This window comes from Spinacia oleracea, chromosome 5 (assembly GCF_020520425.1).
Source record: "Spinacia oleracea cultivar Varoflay chromosome 5, BTI_SOV_V1, whole genome shotgun sequence".
NCBI classification, from domain to species: Eukaryota; Viridiplantae; Streptophyta; class Magnoliopsida; order Caryophyllales; family Amaranthaceae; genus Spinacia; species Spinacia oleracea.
Window position 1 is genome coordinate 34,954,955 of NC_079491.1, and position 18,989 is coordinate 34,973,943.

Here is an 18,989-nt window from a genome sequence, read left to right on the forward strand (position 1 = left end):
TTGGTTAGTTATAGTATCGGCCAACCTAAAAGATCCGCTATTTTGACCCGAAATAGCAAATTTTGTGCATAAAAGTATGTCCCCCATGTGGAAATAAAAAAAAATTGGGACATAATTGACCAACCAGTTGGGGGCTTGGGGCTATAAGCATATGTTTTTTTCTGAGTCAAAGTTGGGCTTGAACTAAATATCATTTGGGCTTGTTACTATAATTCTATTCCGAACACGGAACACCCGATATTATCGAAATGAGAAATGACCGTTCTGGTTCAAAAAAAATAGAAAACCGGAACCGGGTTGTTCTTGTTCCAACTTCCAAACATCCAAGTTCCGGGTAACTTGGTTTTTTAGCTCATCGTCAGTCAATTAAGCGTTTTGGCGCATCGACGCTTATAATTCCCCCCCTAGTAATCATCTTCTCTTTTTGCCCCTATTCGTCTCCTTCCCTCTCCATTCTTTCTCAACCATCCATGGCTGCAAATCCTTCCCGCCTTATCCTCCGCCCAAGCCTCAACGTCTATTTCAACTCCCCCAATTCTAAAACCCTAACTTTCCTCGACCATTCTCTCTCCTCTCCACTCTCTCTCCTCGCTCCTCGTCGCAGGCGTTGCTTCTCAATCGGAACCAGGTGCTTCTCTTCTCTATCATCCTCATCAATTGAAACTCACAATGTAAACCCGAGCTCCTCTGAAAATGGCGGACGTTCGGGCGGATTTATGCCGTCTCCGATCACCGAAACGCCGCAGAAAGTCGATGTCAACCCCCCCAAAGGTACCAGAGATTTTCCTCCGGAAGATATGCGGTTGCGAAGCTGGTTGTTTCAGAATTTCAGAGAGGTCTTTTCGTCGATATTTTGAATTTCTTTTTCATTTTTAATGAAATTGTGGAGATTTTGCTGAATTTTTGTTCTTGTTTTGGTTTAATTTGCAAATGTAGGTTTCACAATTGTTTGGTTTTGAAGAGGTTGATTTCCCGGTGCTGGAATCGGAGGCACTGTTTATTAGGAAGGCTGGAGAAGAAATCAGGGACCAGGTTTTTTATCCAAATTTTTACCTTTATTCTTCGATTTTTAGAACAATTGAGAGTTCTATGTCATCTGATTGTAGACTGAAGAAACAAGTTACTTTTAAGTTGTCAATTCGCATCATTTTAGCGATTTCAAAATTCGTCTGAATCATGTTCTTGTGAAGTGGGTTTGAATTTAAAACTTGAGTAGAGTGTATGTATTTAACATTAACTATTGATGACTTAGTTTGGCCTACAAGTTCAATTCCATCCCTTTAGTTCATCTGGCCTTATCTTTTCATTTTCTGGGTAGGCAAGCAATTTTATTTCTAAGTAGATCAACATTGTGCAACAGGGGAAACAAACTATTTAAGATGGACCCTATCCTGTCACCAAGAAACATATAGGCCAAACCGGCAAAAACCAATATACAACTCATAAAACTATTAGACTTACAACTAGGGAGCATCAAACCAATCCTGATCAGATTGTGACACTTTCTTCCTCATGCTACTCTTGACTCTAAGGCTATCCTTGAATACTCTTCACAACGTAATCGGCTATAGCCACCTTTTGCTCCCATAACGCTTTATATCTTCTAGACCAAACCGTGTAAACCATAAACTGCTGCAGCACTGACCACAACAAAACCAAGATCTCTATTCTCTTATTGATCCATCCCGGCAAAACATAAACGTCAGTAGTATTGGCATCGATTCTTAGCCATATCTTAGTGCTTTGAATACATTGTTTACTAAATACACAATTAAATAACAAGTGTTTATGAGCTTCTATTTCTCTATCACAATTCACAAATTACACATTTTCAGAATCAACGATGTGTAATTGGAACAGTCTTTGCCTTTTTTGCAACCTTTCCAGCATGGCTAGCCAAAGGATGGAACAGTGCTTAGGCAAGGGTAGTCTATTCTTAACCGAAGTAACCTTATGCCCATGTCTTGTTAGTTGAGTATAAACTTTTGCAATGCTGAACTTAGGCAATATCAACCAAGTATGAGAGAGTAACGGAAGTGCTCCATGTAACCTTATGCCCATGTCATGGTCTTATTTTTTGTTAGTATCATTACGGAAATGATAGAATATTATATAATCCGTGTTATTAAAGCAATCACATACTACTAAGCATATGAAAATGTTAAAATGCTTAGTGTAGATCATCGACCTCTTGGGTTTTTCATGGACCTACTTTAATTCCACGTATTTTACAAATAAACTTTTTGTATGACTAATAAAAATATTTTTACGTAGTTTATCTAGTTAAAAGATTGAAATTGATGCGAAATAGGTACTAACTCAATTAATCAAACATATTCTTTTGCCATACGTGACATAATTGATCTTGTAGTAAGGCAATGAAGAATAGATCTTAAAGACTGTAGTAAGGTAATGAAGAAGTTATAGGATAAAAAGAGATTTTATGAGTTTTATGGAAATGATTGGAATTTGGTTTGGAGTATCTTTCTGTTGTTCACCTTTTTACTAATTTCCAAGGTAAGATAACTCCAAACCCAAATTTGATAATTTCGAAAGATCACATATATTTACATTATAACGCTCCCCATTACGACTTGTTCATTGCTCTATTACAAGTTTCGTTATGTCACATGTCTCATAATAAGAAAATGTGTATTGGTGCCTCTTTCGCATCTATTTCATCATTTATTAATAGATTTATTACATAAAATTATTTGTATTACTCAAATTTTTGTTTTGTAGGATGCGTGGTAGAAAGTACCAACATGAAAAATCCGATTATCTACACTAAATATTCTCAATATCCGCTGAACCAATTCTTGTATGTAGCCAAATCTTAGATAAGACAACTTCTTTAATGTAAAAGATGTACTATTTCCCTTGTTTTAATCTTTTATCTTCCCTATATATTGTAGCAACCTAAACTTAGGAAATGAGAGTCTTTTTTTGGACTTTTTAGGTAGGAAAGAGAAAGTTGTTTAGAGACATTGGTATTATTAAATAGGTGAAATGGACCCAAGATGTGTGATTAGGAAGGGTAAATAGAGTTATCTTTGTAATAAAAAGAATAAAGCAAAAGTAGGAAGGTGAAAGAACACCCTAAACAGAAAGTAGGAAGATAATAAAAAGAGTGGAGGGAGGAATTTTTCTTTCTTGTTATCTATTTCTTTCTTTTTTTTGTTTTTATCTTGACTACTTAGTATATTCATCGAGCATAAAATTCAAAGATTGTAAATTGTATAATAAAAATAAATAAACTAATTATTTTTTCTTCTTTTGGCAAATAAAGATTGTATTAACCAAAAAAGGGAACTCTATAACATTAGGAACACCCCTTACACAAATAAACCTAAACAAACAAAATAACCTCTCAAATAGAGAAGCTTAAACATTAAGGCCTAACAAGTAAGAAATCTATTCAACAATAATTCTACTAGCTACCTTAAAACTAACTTTCCTAAACACAACATATGGAGTTTTACAATGATTATTAAAAACCATATCATTTCTGTGAAGCCAGATCCCATAGATGCAATCCACATACATGTGAAGCAACTTATGTTTGTTAGCCTCTAGTCCTGAAGCCTTAGAGAAATAAGAAAGGCTTGAAGCAACATAGAAGTTGAAACACAATCTGCTCAAGAGAACGTGAGATACCATCAGCAAACATCATCATATGATTGATGTTTAACATTTCACATCTTGGGTGAAATTAAAATCTGGATCATTCTTCAGTTGAGATACACCATGCCTATTAAAGGAGAGAGAGGGTCGCCTTGCCTTAACCCTTTTTTTTTGCAGGGGAGGGAGGGCAGGGTTTCCCATTTGTCAGCACAAACAGTAGAAAGGCAAGCAAAATTCCAGTCTAGGAACAATTCAGGAAAACCCAACAGTAGAAAGGCACAAACAGTAGAAAGGCAAGCAAAATTACATGCAGGGGGAATGTGCTTTTTTAAGGTCTACTTTGATCATGCAGGGGGAATGTGCTCCCTATTATAGCTCTTAATCAAATCAGTAGAAAGGGTGATATTATCTGAGATATGTCGACGGGGTATAAAGTTATAAACCCTGCCTGACATTCATCACAACACTACCAACTACCCTCTCAATAGTTAAGATCTTGGAAATGATCATATAGAAAATTGTACAACAGGCGATAGGCCCAAAATCTTTCCCTTTATTATGACTGGCAACCTTTTGATATTAGATAGGAATAAGACTCACCTTCCTTTTTACTGATATTTATCTGATATTTTTACTTAGGGTGATTGTTATAACCTATTGTCCTATACCCATCAACAGTTCAACACCAAATTTAACATGTTATAATAAAACCCCATCATGTTAAACTGCATAAGAATGATTGACTGTCCCTATAAATGTATTTGAGTAACATTTTTCAAGATTTTGATAAATGAGTTTGAATTTATTAGTGAGAAAAGGTATTGCTCCCTCTTTTTCTTAATAGATATTCCTGTTTGGAATTTCTCGGTCAAAGAGCCAAAAACAATTAGTAAAAAACATACTCATATGTAGACCTGTCAAACGGGTCGGGTTGGGGTCGGTCACTTTCGTGTTTCCCTGTTTGGGTTGACAAATGCTTGTTCAAGACCCAGAGTGTCCGGGTTCAGGTTGACCCAACGGGTTGAGAGCTTTTATACTGCCTTTTTCTATTATATTTTTTTTTTGGTATGCAGCCGGTATATAACAAGACAACAAGTCCTAACAACATATATGTATATTTGTGATAAAAAACAATCACAAAACATCCACCTAACAAAAAAAAGCTCTACAATTAATCCTAGCCAAAATCTGCCTTCATTGATAATTTGGTATGTTACAGACTTACAATCTCACCTAAGCCAATATTGATAAATCTTTATATGATTAAATCTGGCTAACTCCCAAAACAAGATTTACCAATCCCACTTACCGTATTACCTTGTTTACAAAAACTCAAAATAGTGGAGTAACATTCTTGGCGCCTATATTTCCAATTCCCAGTATCGATTCGAGCGAATTCATTTTCCGTAAAAGTTCATAATAATTCCATAAAACAATTTCATTTTCCCAGCCTCTTCAATTTCATACTATAGAAAAATTAAATGAAGTTCCAAGAATATAACGGCAAAAACTACAGGTGGGTTATCGCAAAAAAATAAATAAATTACGGCAAAACCCCTCGAACTTACATTCTCTCTCCTGTTATTTACATCATCACCGTCCTCACTATCACCCTTTCCCTCGTCTTCGGCACGAAACGCAGGTGGGTTATCAAGAACAACAGGGTTCAATTGTGACAATTTCTCATTTTCAACCTCAAATACTCCTGCATATTCACATTTTATCATCTTCCTCTTCAAAATCTTCTGCCCAAACTCCAATTCCTACGCCAAAGTGACCAAAAAAGAAGAATATTCAAAGCAACGACGATGCGAGAGAGAGAGAGATCTTGTGAGGATGAGATAGAGATAGATGAGTGTTAGAGGAAGGCGGCTGATACTTTAGAACTAGCTAGTGATATGTTTATTTTCTCTTTCTTTAAAAAAATAATTATTTTTTTTAGTTTACCACTAAACCCGACGTGACCCGTCGGCATGGTGTAAAAACTCGCCCGAGTTAACTCGTATCGCCCGAGTTAACAAGGTTTTGGAGGCTGGCGATACGAGATATCCCGAGTTGTAAAGGTGTTTTTAAAAACGGCGAGATCTCGGCCGATTCAACCGACCCGAACGAATTTTGTCATATCTACTCGGTTTTCAGCCGAATTCCCCATGTTTTCGATAAAAAGAAAGGGAAAAAGGAAAGAAATGGAGAAACTCCACTGAAATAGAGTAGAGAACTCAATTTTCAAATCAAAAACAAGAGAGGAGAGAGAAGGTAGACAAAGGAATTCATTTTAATTATGTCACGTGTACGGTTTAGGGGAGGGGACTAGGGTAGGTAGTGAGTGGGACTGACATGGGGCTTCTTTTTTAAATTTCAAATTCCTCGCTACACGGTCTGCGACTAACGCATCATTTCCGTTACCGAGACCGATACCGCGACCGTGACCGATACCGCATTTTTTTTATCTATGGGTCAGCCCTGACCCGATCTTGACCCGAAATTATTGGGTTGTACGGGTTCGGATAAAAACGGGTTACGGGTCGGAAAATCTTGTTCAAGACCCGCTTTTTTGGGTCGGTATTCGAGCCGTGTTGATTTTTTACGGGTCTACTCATATGGGATCTAGTTAGATCTTGTTGACGGTTACTTTCCAAATATTAATTTATCATTGTTTTTAATATTTTTAATTAAAGATATTGATGTGTTTAAAGTGGTGCATTGGAAAATGTGAAAAAGCAAACAAGAATATTTTTATTAACGGAGGGGAGTATATGATAACATTCTATCAATTTTCCAGTCTATCTCCTTGGTAGAATTTCATACGCATTTCAATGACATGTGAATCTGGCAAATTACTAAATTGTAGATAGTTCTTTATCCCATCTCACATATTGTTCACAGCTACGTACGTACATTACTAGCTCTACATTCACAAATTTTCATAAAAATCATAAACTCGGATAAATCTTTAAAAGACAATCACAATCATTGACAACATCATAATGAAAAGATTAGAGTTGTTATATTGGTAGAGAGACAGTAGAAATACAATTTTATGCCAGAAAGTGGCCTTTATGCTAGAAGTGCTTGACACTCTAATACTTGATTAAGGTATTAAGGGAAGGGTTTATGGCTTATATGTAATTTTTTCTAATATTCTGGACACATTGCATGCACTTTTTTGCTTGTCTTGTGTAAAAGGAGCATCTAAAAGATTTTTCTTTTGATGATTGGAAGTGTATGCCTTGTTGGACTTAATCAAGAAATATCATTCCCTTAGGTACTGATATTTTCTCGCTGTCATTTAATTTTTTTCCTTTGTATGCCACCCATGACCCATAGGCCTAGAATCCCTTTTTTAAGTTTTTTATTATATATATATATATCAATAAGGGGCCACTTCTGTTGTATGCATTGAAAATGATAACATTAATTGATTTATTGTTTTGACCATGTCCATCGGAAAACATATGGGAATATAGGAGGGTTATGGAGCATCATTAAATCGTAAGCCGATTTATTAGGGATTCACTTGCATGAGGACAGAGGCTCGAGCTTTGGTGCTTTGATTTATAGAAGGCCTGGTTTTGTAGACAATTTTTAAGTTTTTAGAGTTTGTGGGTAAACATCTGGATGAAGTTGTGCTCAAAGTACTCATGTGAAGAAGGTATCATGGTGACAAGTGACAACAACTGTAAGGCGGTGAAAGAAACCACTCTTAGGTTTACTATAGTGTTATTTTGTTGAAAGGTAGAGTCCATTCTCCATCATCAAATTTATTTGTACCTTTCATGCATGTCTTTAGGTTGTCTTTTTAGTAGCGATTCAAAATAGCTTCTTGTTGTATGAGTGTCGGATTCACATCACCTCCTCTTCTCTGGAAAAACTAGAGAGTAAATGCTGCATCAGGTGTCGGTTGATTATCTTAATGTTATCCTATGCTGTCTCTCATTCCTTCTACCCCACTCTCCGTGCATGTTTCCTTGGTGTTGTTCATTGCTAGGTCCAGTTTATTTGTGAAGACTGATTTGAAGTCTACATTTTGCAGTTGTATTGTTTTGAGGATCGAGGGAATCGCCGGGTTGCATTGAGGCCAGAACTTACTCCATCATTGGCAAGACTAGTCTTACAGAAAGGGTACTTAGCTTGCCACTTTTGAGCTGTCTGCCATGTTCTCTTAGAAGAGTGTCAATTTTTAGTGGTTTCCCCATAGATTATGTTGTTGTCTGCTTTTGGCTTGTGCTTAGAGTTGGTAATCAAATGGAAAGTGTTTAATTAGTTTGTTTATTAATATGATTTTTGTGTCCAGGTACATACACCAGCCAGAATTTGATCACCATGTTTTTTTCTGTCCAGAAAATCTGTATCCCTGCCATTGAAATGGTTTGCTATTGGACAGTGTTGGCGTTATGAAAGAATGACTAGAGGTCGGCGCCGTGAACATTACCAGTGGAATATGGATATTATTGGAGTGCCTGAAGTTACGGTACGTACGTCATTTTCGCAGATTACTTGTGTCTTAATATATATAACTATGTGCTTCATAAACTTGTTTGTAACTTGGAAATAGAAATTCATTTACTCTCCGGTTGCTGCTTGCTTCAGTGAATTTTGAGTTTGATTATTGCGGAGATTAGCTGAGATATATTGAATAAGATTTTGAGGATTCTGTGATGTAACTGTGCCTGTTTTTGTTCTGTTTGTTTTATGATTTGTTTGATTTCTCTTCCCTTCTACTATCTCTTTATCCTTGTACTACAATGTTGTTTTGAATCTTCGATTATGGCTTTTTTTTTTTTTAACTGTGTTTCGGCAGCAATGAGCTACCATTTGCTATGATCTTGTAAAGTTCAATTATGATCATTATTCACGAACATTAGAAGTCCAGATTATATGGAGCCTTGAATACATTCCATCCCAAGCTGGGGGGAGAGGCTTGTTTAAAATACCCAAAGAACACCAACAGTAATCTACGAAGTGTTAGATAATTTTTATGATTTACTGCTGCTTGTTTAGTTTGGTTTATATCTCATGGAGCTCTTGATGTCTGATCGAAATCCTAAATGAGTTGAACGTTGGAATCTGATAATAGTTGTTTTGTTAAACATCTCTTTCTCTTTTAGAACTTCCGTTGGTTTAGAGATCAGTTCATTTGGTGATTTGGTTCATGCTCTGTCTCCTGTTTCAACGTCAAAGCTATATCTTTCTTATCCTTATTTGGTTATGTATATGGGTTTTTTAGATTCCTGCTTCCTCGTGCTGAGTACGAAATCATATTTTCATGCAATAGGCTGAAGCGGAGCTTATTTCTGCTATTGTCACCTTCTTCAAGAAACTAGGGATCACAGAGGCAGATGTTGGATTCAGGGTTTCGAGCAGGAAGGTATGAACTGCTTTCCATACGGGGCCAATTCACTTATGAACCTCGTAACTCACTCTCTTTTTATCCTCCTGTACTTGAGAAACCTTTTATGCTGAAATGTTTTATTAGGTTTTTTTTGTCGTTTTTTCTGTCTAAAAAGGTTTAGTGTTTACATTTTTATAGTGGATCATGTTTGATTATTTGTTTAATTGTAGGATTTTATTACTATGTTGAGTATGTCAATATTTAGGACTTGCGATCATAAAAAAAATATTGATAAATCTTATATGAGGGGTTTGGTTCTGAGCAGTGAGTGGGGGGCCTGAGGATTTGGTTCTGAGACTTCTTTTGAAAGTTTTCGATGTGAAATTAATGACTGGGGTTACAGTCCTTACAGAAGGGTTTAGAAATGATGATAATAGAGTGAAAAGTAGCATATAAGCATCTACTTAATCTTGTTTTCAAGAGTTATAACACTTGGACTGCTGGACCCCTGCCCGTTTCATAATTTTAGAGGAAAAGATTAGTGATGTAGACTCTCAAGAGTTATAAACTAATAATGATAGTTGGACCGGAGAATTTCTTTTTATGTAGACTCTCTGGATTTTAGACTGCTAGGGGATTTTCCTATTGGTCCTATGCTCCCTCCGTATTTTTGTGGAGTTACATGTTGACCGGCACAAGTATTATGGAAGCATAGTTGAATTTGATATAATAATGATGCAAGTGGGGTAGTTGACAACAATGTATAAAAAAGTGCAAAGTGCACTAAAGCGATATGAGTCCTAGAGCTTAAGTGCAAAGCGCAAGCGCAAGGCCCGCGCTTCATCGAAGTGAAGCGCACCTTTTAAGAATTAAAGGTTGTTTTACTATTATATATATATATATATATATATATATATATATATATATATATATATATATATATATATATATATATATATAAAATAACCACAAAAATATATCAACATCAGATTTGCTTCAAAAAAAATATTATTCTTTGTTTTAACAAAAATAAAGCATATAACATAGTGTTTGTCAAGAAGCTAGGGCCGACTGCTGTAACCGTTGTCTTCTTTTCTTCTTTTTATTTTTCTTTTGATTCTTAACCCACTTTCTATTGCTAAGGATTAATAAGGTGTGGTCCAAAACACAATACTAACATATAAAAACAGCTTTCAACGTAAAGTAATTAAAAAACAAAAGAATTTCAATGAAGCGTCAAAAAGCGCGCTTAATCACAAGTGCTTCGCTCAGACCTAATTAAGCGCTTTTCCCTAGAGCTTCGCGCTTAAGCATACTTTTTTAAACACCGACTGACAATAAAGAAATATATAAAAAAACAAGTGGGGTGTAAAAGTTACCAAAGATGTAATTATTTATGATTTAAGTGGGCTCATAGGAAAGTAAAAAATAATAAACAATTGGGGAGTGGGTGTAAAAGTTACTAAAAATGAAATTATAACTCCTAAAACAATACGGCCGGGAGTAGTAATTGTGACTCCTAAAAAATACGGATGGAGTATCTTGTAGCTCATGTTGCAATCGCTAGCGGAGATCACCACATTCTTGTCCTTGACCTTTTTCTATTATTTGAAAATCTATGGAGTTGAAGAAGGTTCATAGTGAGCTTGTTGGAAGAGGCTTAATACCTGCTATAAACTTCAGATATGACACCCCAATACGTATGTCTATTGTAGTTTCCAGAGTAGGAAAACTTGAAATCCTCTTTCTCTTCTTTATTATTAGATGACGGATTTTTGTGAAACAGGTTGTTTAGAGTTATGGGGTTCAAATGGGTGTGGTCATTTGTGATATTGTTGCGTTATAGATTTGCTTACAATTTGAAATAAAGGGAAGGAAGTAGTTATGAAGTTTATTTCTCTATGTTTTGGGTTATATGCTTGCAGAAGAGTACTAGTTTTCCACCCTGCAATATATACACTGTTCGAGAAGTTTTCGGGAACAGAGTTCTATATTTGGTCCTGTTTGATGTTAGATTTTTTTGTTTCCTGGAATACTCTTTCGATGATGCAAAGTGTGATTTGTCTGCTCCCAATTCCCATTTAGAGGTCTCCTTGTCCTCTAGTGATGTGTTGTTTTTCCATTTTAGTACTTCTGCCTTCACAATGATTTTTCTCTTTTCAATTTTAGTATGCTATAAATCAATTTTTCTTATTGTCAATGTTTTCTCAATGATTTTGATGTACTGCTCCACGAAAATTATTCTTGTTGACTGTTTTATTAGTCTTTGTGAAAACTCAAATGGTTTTAACAATTTTCTTTTGGGAGGAAAGCTGGTTTGAACATTGTGAAACATAAGTACATTTTTCTTTTTCTTTAAAACAAATTCTCTACATATTATGCTATCAGAGTTCATTGACTGTGTAGGGAGTACAATGTCTGTCTTTTGGGCTAGCATACCGTGAAAGCTTGGAAGACTATTTTAACTAGGTTTCTTATTTTAGTGACTGGCCTTTGACTAAACCTGCTGAAGATGAGTGCAACTTTTTAGTCCCCTTATTACCTCTGGATGCAATATAAGCTCTCCTCAGATATCTACTCTGCCCCTTTACTTCATCTTCTTTATGGAAATGGTTGAAGTTTTGTATTTTTTGAAGTATTCATGTTGAATCTATTCATTTTTATTCAGGTTTTGCAGGAAGTTTTGAGGTGCTACAATGTACCTGAAGAATTATTTGGAAGAGTTTGCATAGTTATTGACAAGGTCAGTTGAGGGTCCTAAGTCCTAACAGACTGTAATCTCACATTCTTTAGCATTGATACCTTTGCGAGCAAATTGGCTATTTCAGACATGGTTCAAGTGTTTATATTCTCTCTTCATGTTCCCTTTCTCTGGTGTGGCAAAAGGGAAAATATTTCTAGGTATTCTGTTTTTAGTGTAATGATAACGTGACTAGCTTTTGATTTTGCGGTATACTCACCATTATATTATACTAGTGCAATAATATATATCTTTCCAAGTTTTCATTTCCTTCTAATGATGTTACTGTTGAGGTTTTTTCCCCTACATGTAGCCATGTATAAAAAAATGTATGTGAAATTCCACTTTAACTGATAATAACTATAGATATTATCTGAACTATCTGTGTGTTTAATCATTGCTATATACTCCCTCCGTCCCGGAATACTTGACCTGTTTTCCTTATCGGGCCGTCCCTTAATACTTGACCTGTTTCTAAAAATAGAAATATTCTAACAATATTATATTATTTCTCACTCCACCCCTATTAACCCACCTACCTCCTACTCCATACAAAAAATAATTAAAAATTCAACCCCTACTCTCCCCAAACCCCACCTCTTAACCCACCTCCCACTAACTACATTAAAAAAATACCCCACTATCAACTACTACCTATTAAATTAAATAAGTTAATTCAAGTTCCTTAAACTCTGTGCCGGTCAAACCGGGTCGAGTATTCCGGGACGGAGGGAGTATTGTTTCAGTATTTTGTTCTTTTCCCAACGTTTTCTTAATAATGATCTGAAGGTTAGCAGTATATTATACCATTAGTGCTCTGCCTACTAAGGGACTCCGTCATTGATGTTTAAGTGGAAATTTTAAGATGTCGAACTTATTTTCTTTTCTCAAATTGTGATTTTCATGCAAACTTCCTTCTTTGTCAAATTTGTCTGCAGCTAGAAAAGATTCCTCTTGATGAGATAAAGAAAGAGTTGAAGTCCGTTGGGATGTCTGATGAAGCAATTGAGGAACTACTGGAGGTCCTTTCTATCAAGTCTTTGGCAAAGTTGGAAGGTTAGTGACCCTTATGGTATATATGCGAAGGAAGCCTCTGTTTTTAGGGCTATTTGAAGTGTCAATAATTGGACTCGAAATAATTGACAAATACTCCGAACTTGAATTGTGCTACTTGACAGATACTTTGAACTTGAGTTGTGGTTCAATTGTCCTGAGCAAGTGAGCATGATTTCATTTGACTTATCCATTTTTTTTTTAAAAAAAAAATAACAAGTTACTGTTAAATGTATGTCCTCGAAATATCTTAATATTGCTTAACAATATACTCCGTCCCTTTTTGATTCCCCCATAACAAATTTCACTTTATTAAGAATTTGGTGTAAAATATGCACATGGGTTGATAAAGTGGGCCCATGAGGAGAGAGATATAGAGAGAGTAAGTGGGAAAACTTACCATTTAAGATATGGGGCAATCTCAAAGGGACACACCAAAGAGGAATATGGGGCACTCAAAGAGGGACGGAGGGAGTACGTAGTATAAAATAACACAACTGATCATCCAACTGCAATAACTTCCAAAATTACTGAATCGTCGATATAAGCTATACATACACGATGTGTTTAATGAGTTGTGCAAAGGATATAAGTGAGCAATGAGGAGAGCTTAGTTTTAAAAAGCGCGCTTTTTTGCGCTTAAAGCTCGGAAGCTCACAGCAAAACGCTTCTGCAAGTTGAAGCCCAACGACATACAAGAAGCGCGCGTTTCCTAGCGCTTCGGTGCTTCTGCGCTTCCTAGCGCTTTTGCGCTTCTTGTAGTCTGGGCACATCAGACCCTTCTTTTTTATAAAAAATAAAGTCACGTGACTCTAATCTTCATTTTTAAAGTATCACGTGATTTCTTTTTCTAAAATAGCGAATATATGGGAAGTTTTTGAAAACCCTAGTGCAATTTTCTCCCGTAGCCGGATTTCTCTAGCCTTCTCGCTGGATTTCTCCCATCGGATTCTGAATTTTTCTTTCATCGTTTTGATTTCTCTTTTTTTTTCATCTTTCTTTCCATATTTTCTGAACTTTTGAAATTTTATTATTTCTTTCTGGGTGCGCTTCGCCTACGAAAAGCGTGCGCTTTGCGCTTAAGCTCCAGGGCCCTTTTGCGCTTCAGTGCGCTTCGCGCTTTTTAAAACTAAGGAGGAGAGAGGGGAAATCAAGAAGACAAAGGGCTGATTTGAAGCAATGAAAAGAAGGAAAGAAAGGAGAAACTCCATGTTCCAATAATAAAATGTATAGTACAGAAGAAATTTTGAGGTGGGGAACTTGCTTGTTCACTTCGGATTTGGGTTGGGCTGGTGGTATCGTAAAGGAGTCATTTGGGTCGGGTTAATTTTTGCAGGAGCACTTCAGTTCTATGTGCAATCAGCTTATCATGGAACTATGACATTTCCAGTCATGTTCATCTTTGAGTGGTTCAGGTATGGGGTGGGGTTATTCACTGATTTGGCTCTTGTTTATTTTGCCAAGTCTAGTAATAGGACGAAGCCTTTTCCATCATATTTGGACTGGCCAACTGGAATAATTTCCCATAGGAATATTGGGCTTGTAGAATAGTTGTGCTAACTTTACTTGTAAGTGGTAGTATGCCTTAGTGACATTGCTCATAATGCATGCAGAGAGACTTGGAACTTCTGGTCAAGTTGTTGGTGAACTCAAACAACTTTTTGCTCTTGCTGAGAAGTTTGGTTATTCTGAATGGATCCAGTTTGATGCATCCATTGTCCGTGGTCTGGCCTATTACACTGGAATTGTGTTTGAGGTATGTGCTGTTTTTTTGGGTCTGATTGGTGATTCGGTTCTAAGATTTAAAAATCATTATCTTCAATTCATTTTATATAAAGCTTGTAAGCTTTAATTTCTTGCTCTGTTTAGACATTGTTTTGTTACAATTTCTTTGCTCATTTGTTAAATACGTATGCTCCAAAATCCGATTTCAGTATATTTTAGTTAGATTTATTCTTTTGGCCACTTGAACGTATATGTGAACTTGGAGAAGTTTTGTGGCTTTGCCTTGTGATGCATATAGGTAGTAGTTCACATCTTTTGCCGTAATGTATGCAACTTTTTCAATTGGCTTGGAATGCAAAATCTACTGATTTTGTGCAATACTTGGAAGTAAAATTGAGGATTGTGAGTGGTCTTTGCCATTATTTGTACTGAGCATGTACTATATACAAATTCAAAGCTGTTTATAAAGGCCTCAATCTCGTATCTAAGTAAGACCATATTTATGCATGAATCGCTTTGTGCTGTTTGTGAGGAATAGCAGAAGTAAAATCTACTGTTTTAAAGCTAGTGTAGGGTGCTAGCTTGATTACGTAATTCCTCATATGATTATACTATATGGTAGAAAGGGGTGCACCGGAGAAAAGTTGGCGAACTTTGCCCAGAATCAAGCTATGCAATGATTGTAAACTGACTTGTTCTGGAAAAGTTATTTTCTTCATTAATGCTTAGATTATCAGATGGGTTACGAAGTGTTTGAAAAAGCGCGCCTAAAGCTCGCTTTGTGCTTGCGCTTTACGCTTAAGCTCTAGGACTCATATCGCTTTAGTGCGCTTTGCGCTTTTTTAAACACTGGGGTTACGGTAAAATAGAAAAATAAGGTGGCTAGTAGAACTAGAAGGCTCGTTGGTAATGAGATATACAGGTCTAGGTGAATGCCTAGTTTAACTGATAGCACATAACTACATAAGGATGCTTGTTTTGGATATAAGCAACTGGCATTAGTAAACAACAAAACTTCCGCCAAAGTTTGCTCAGGTACTACATAATTTCTTGAGGGAATTATAAGTCGTCAAATTATGTAAACTTGTTGATTGGTATGTGATGTAAGCAGCGGAAAGGTAGCAGTTTTCTTGTACATCTTGTAATCCACTTTTATCCACTTTTTCAGGGTTCATGGACGTTAGATCTCGTAGTAATATATTCTTCTCTTCAGTACAGTCCTTTGTATAACTTGCTATTTTCTGTATCTTTCAGGGATTTGACAGACAAGGAAAGTTGCGAGCGATTTGTGGTGGTGGACGTTACGATCGATTGTTATCTACGTTTGGAGGTGATGATATTCCAGCCTGCGGTTTTGGATTCGGTGATGCAGTTATTGTGGAAGTAAGTATTTACGTTTTCTTTATTGAAATTCCTCTTACTGACAAATAAACAAAGTTCCCACGGACAATTGTTTCTTCTGTTTTATGAGCAAGCCAATTTTGCGAGGAGAAAGTAGCTATATACTAGGTGCAGGTTATATTTGCTTATTTTTGGCTTTCAAGTAGAACTACAAGAAGTTTAACTTGAAAGGTTTCTCGAAGCTTTCCTGGCTTTTTCCGTGTGGAGAATTTCATCTCATCTTCTTTAATATCTACATTAAAATGTATGTATCCTTTTCTGTCTTTTCCCAATTAATCTTTCTGTTACCTTTTCAAGTGAAGAGTTACTTATTCTCTCCATTACATGATTTACATAACCCTTTGCTTCTTCCACTCCTACACTTCCTCTTATCAATTATTTTCTCCCTGCTCGTTTTCAATTTTTTTTTCATACACAGTTTTTCTTAGATATGGGAAACACAGACTGGTACCCAATTACCCGACTGGAATTACCAGACATGAAATCCCGCTGTACCCAAAATCTCATGACCTAACTTTGTCTAACCAAAATTGCCCCAAGCCAACTTGATAATAGACTTGAGTATGGAACCAAATCAGTAAGGGAACCAAATGATCATTAGTCATTTCCCAAATATGGCTACTAACAAAATTACAAAACTCAACTTGTCAGAACATCCCCTTTTTTACCTCTGTTTTTGTTGATCTGGGTGCTAAATGTCAAGATTGAATTGAGATAGGGGCAGTGCAATTTTGCTCTTTCTCAATTATTTTATTGTAATCTTGTTTTAATTATCTGTCAAAATCACCTTATTTCGTCCGTCTGTGTTTCAAAACCTTTCATAAGAAGCGTTTTGGTGGACACATGTGACATACCCATAATGGCTTTCCCCCTCAAAGCTTCAGCTGCGGCAAATTTTATTGCAGTAATTTATGGGGAACAACATTGCACTCTTCCTCCCTGGCGCCAAAATTGAAATGTGGGTTTTTCAACTTCCGTGTTTTGGTAACTCTGTTATAATGGTTGCTTACATCTAATTTATTATCCTAAAATAGGTTACCCTGTTTACACCTTAAGATCTTAGCCTATGTTCTGTTTACTGTCTCTTTCTGTCGTTAACTTTGTTCAAAATCTCACTGGCTTCACGCTGCACGCCGGCGTTTATGTTCAGCTACTTAAGGAAAAGAACCTTCTTCCAGAACTTGGCCTTGAGGTCGACAACATAGTATGCTCGCTTGATCCTGAACTTCAAGGTGCCGCAGCGTTAGTTGCTTCCACTCTAAGAGGAAAAGGTCAAAGTGTTGATTTGGTATTGGAAAGCAAACCAATGAAGTGGTAAGCAAGCAACTTATTTTGTTAAAACTTAAAAGGATATGATTTTCTTTTTGAAGGTTTGGAAGGGGTTTAGAATATTTTGCTGTTGAGTGTTGACGTACTTCTACGTTTCAGGGTATTTAAGCGGGCTGCACGAATAAACAGTCGTCGGTTAATATTGATTGGAAAGTCTGAGTGGGAAAGAAGTACAGTGGCTGTGAAAATACTCTCAACAGGCGAACAATATGAAGTAAAAGTTGACGAGTTAGATTGACAAATGACAAGGGATCGAGCTTCTCTTTTATGGATTCATAGCGCTAGATATTTTCAATCTTCACCACTCGACAGTACAATAGTTTCTTCTGAATGAATTAGTTTTGTCAGCTGATTATCTTGTTTGATTCTTTCACTGTTATCATCTAGGCGATGCAGTTTAGATTGTTTCATTGCTGGAGTTTCATCTTATCGGGCACAAGTCTTGTGATATGATAGCATTTATAGAGTGCCAACATATTCATTGGCTCCCTATCAAGTTTGAGAACCCCCGTATAGTATGAGACTAGTCATTGTATTACGTGTTGATTTCTTTAATCTTAGATTAATAGTCACATATACTACTTCATTTATAATATTTGTAAAAGTCATATTGATATACGAGTAATCCTTCATCCGAAAATAAACCGGACACATCTTCAGCTTGTCCCGCTAATATACCGAGAAAGGTAAGGATACGAAAGGAAAAACAGAGGATCAGAAGAAGGTAAATGTAGTTATTCATAGATTTTAAGAGCAGTTGTATGTAGAGTATTAGCTATACATTATTAGTAATTATGTGTTGATGTATTTGCAAAGTCGTATGCACAAAAGTACGTCGACAATATAGTCATACAGACTAGACATAGGAAACATAGAAAACTGTAGGAAAATTGCCAGTTTGATCAATATCAGCAAGAGCCTCGGCTCCAATAGTATTGTCACGATAAAGACATTGATTCCAGAGTTTTGCAGACTTGTTTCTATTGCTTCCCATTCAACACCAGTTCTACCAGCTTCAAGGGGCGTTTGGTGCACAATGGGAAAAGGAAGGGAATGAAAGGAGAATGGAAAGATAAATCCTTTGATTTACTAGGTTGTTTGGTAAAGAAATTAAAAAAATATATGTCAGTGTATAACCACCATAACCCCCAACATGCAGATGGTGCAGGGGCGTGTTAGGATGCTCGGATTCGGGTACGGGTGTCGGACTCGGGTAAGGGGTCTGAGTTTTGGACATGAGAAATTAAAAAATCAAGGACTCGGGGACTCGTTTTAAAAGGGTCCGAAACTTGTATATGGACTCGGGGACACGGCAATGCAAAAACAAAATAAAGATTTTTTAATTTTTATTTGCGGATTTTTTTTAAAAAAACTAGTTGTTAGTTTTTTTTTTGTTTTTGGTACGAAGTACTGGTTAGTCAAACTCTTTCCCAAATTTCAGTAAATAAAATTAAAGACCCCATCAGATAAAGATGCATACTTTATTATTCAGTTTTAAATAAAGTTAAAAAAATCAGAAAAGGAGGCAGAATAAATGACCAGATAAAGATACCATACTTTATTGCTCATTTTTTAAATAAAGTAAAAACAAAAAAAAGAGGCAGAATTAAATAGACTACTTTATCTTCCACCTATCCAACCCCACGTAAAAACAAAAAAAAACAGAACCAAGAAAACAAAAGGTCGAAGACAGTTTCAAAGAAAAAAAAGGCCGACGATAAGAAGAAGACAACCTCCTTCGCTGGAGAAGAAATCCGACAACTACGTGGTTCCAATCTACTCTTT

At 36.2% G+C, this 18,989-nt stretch overlaps 1 protein-coding gene across 2 annotated transcripts; it reads left to right on the top strand.

Moving 5' to 3' along the window:
• Positions 1–354: 354 nt before the first annotated feature.
• LOC110786947 (histidine--tRNA ligase, chloroplastic/mitochondrial) lies at positions 355–17,797 on the top strand. Of its 2 annotated transcripts, XM_021991530.2 has the most exons (11): positions 355–836; positions 937–1,032; positions 7,658–7,746; positions 7,966–8,095; positions 8,900–8,992; positions 11,625–11,699; positions 12,635–12,752; positions 14,363–14,505; positions 15,729–15,857; positions 17,026–17,189; positions 17,304–17,797. In XM_021991530.2, the coding sequence occupies exons 1-11, from the start codon at positions 471–473 to the stop codon at positions 17,440–17,442; spliced, it is 1,542 nt and encodes a 513-aa protein (XP_021847222.2). In that variant the 5' UTR covers positions 355–470; the 3' UTR covers positions 17,443–17,797. The 2 variants fall into 2 exon arrangements, with proteins under 2 accessions (XP_021847222.2, XP_056684346.1); XM_056828368.1 differs by lacking the exons at positions 17,026–17,189; positions 17,304–17,797 and adding an exon at positions 15,950–16,989 and having other exon boundaries at positions 392–836.
• The last annotated feature ends 1,192 nt before the right edge of the window (positions 17,798–18,989 follow it).

Excerpts from the sequence above, each read along its gene's own strand:
- LOC110786947 (XM_021991530.2), top strand. The coding sequence starts at position 471 with ATGGCTGCAAATCCTTCCCGCCTTATCCTCCGCCCAAGCCTCAACGTC. Across the intron at positions 8,096-8,899 it reads TTGGAGTGCCTGAAGTTACG|GCTGAAGCGGAGCTTATTTC; the intron begins GTACGTACGTCA and ends TTCATGCAATAG. Across the intron at positions 14,506-15,728 it reads ACACTGGAATTGTGTTTGAG|GGATTTGACAGACAAGGAAA; the intron begins GTATGTGCTGTT and ends TGTATCTTTCAG.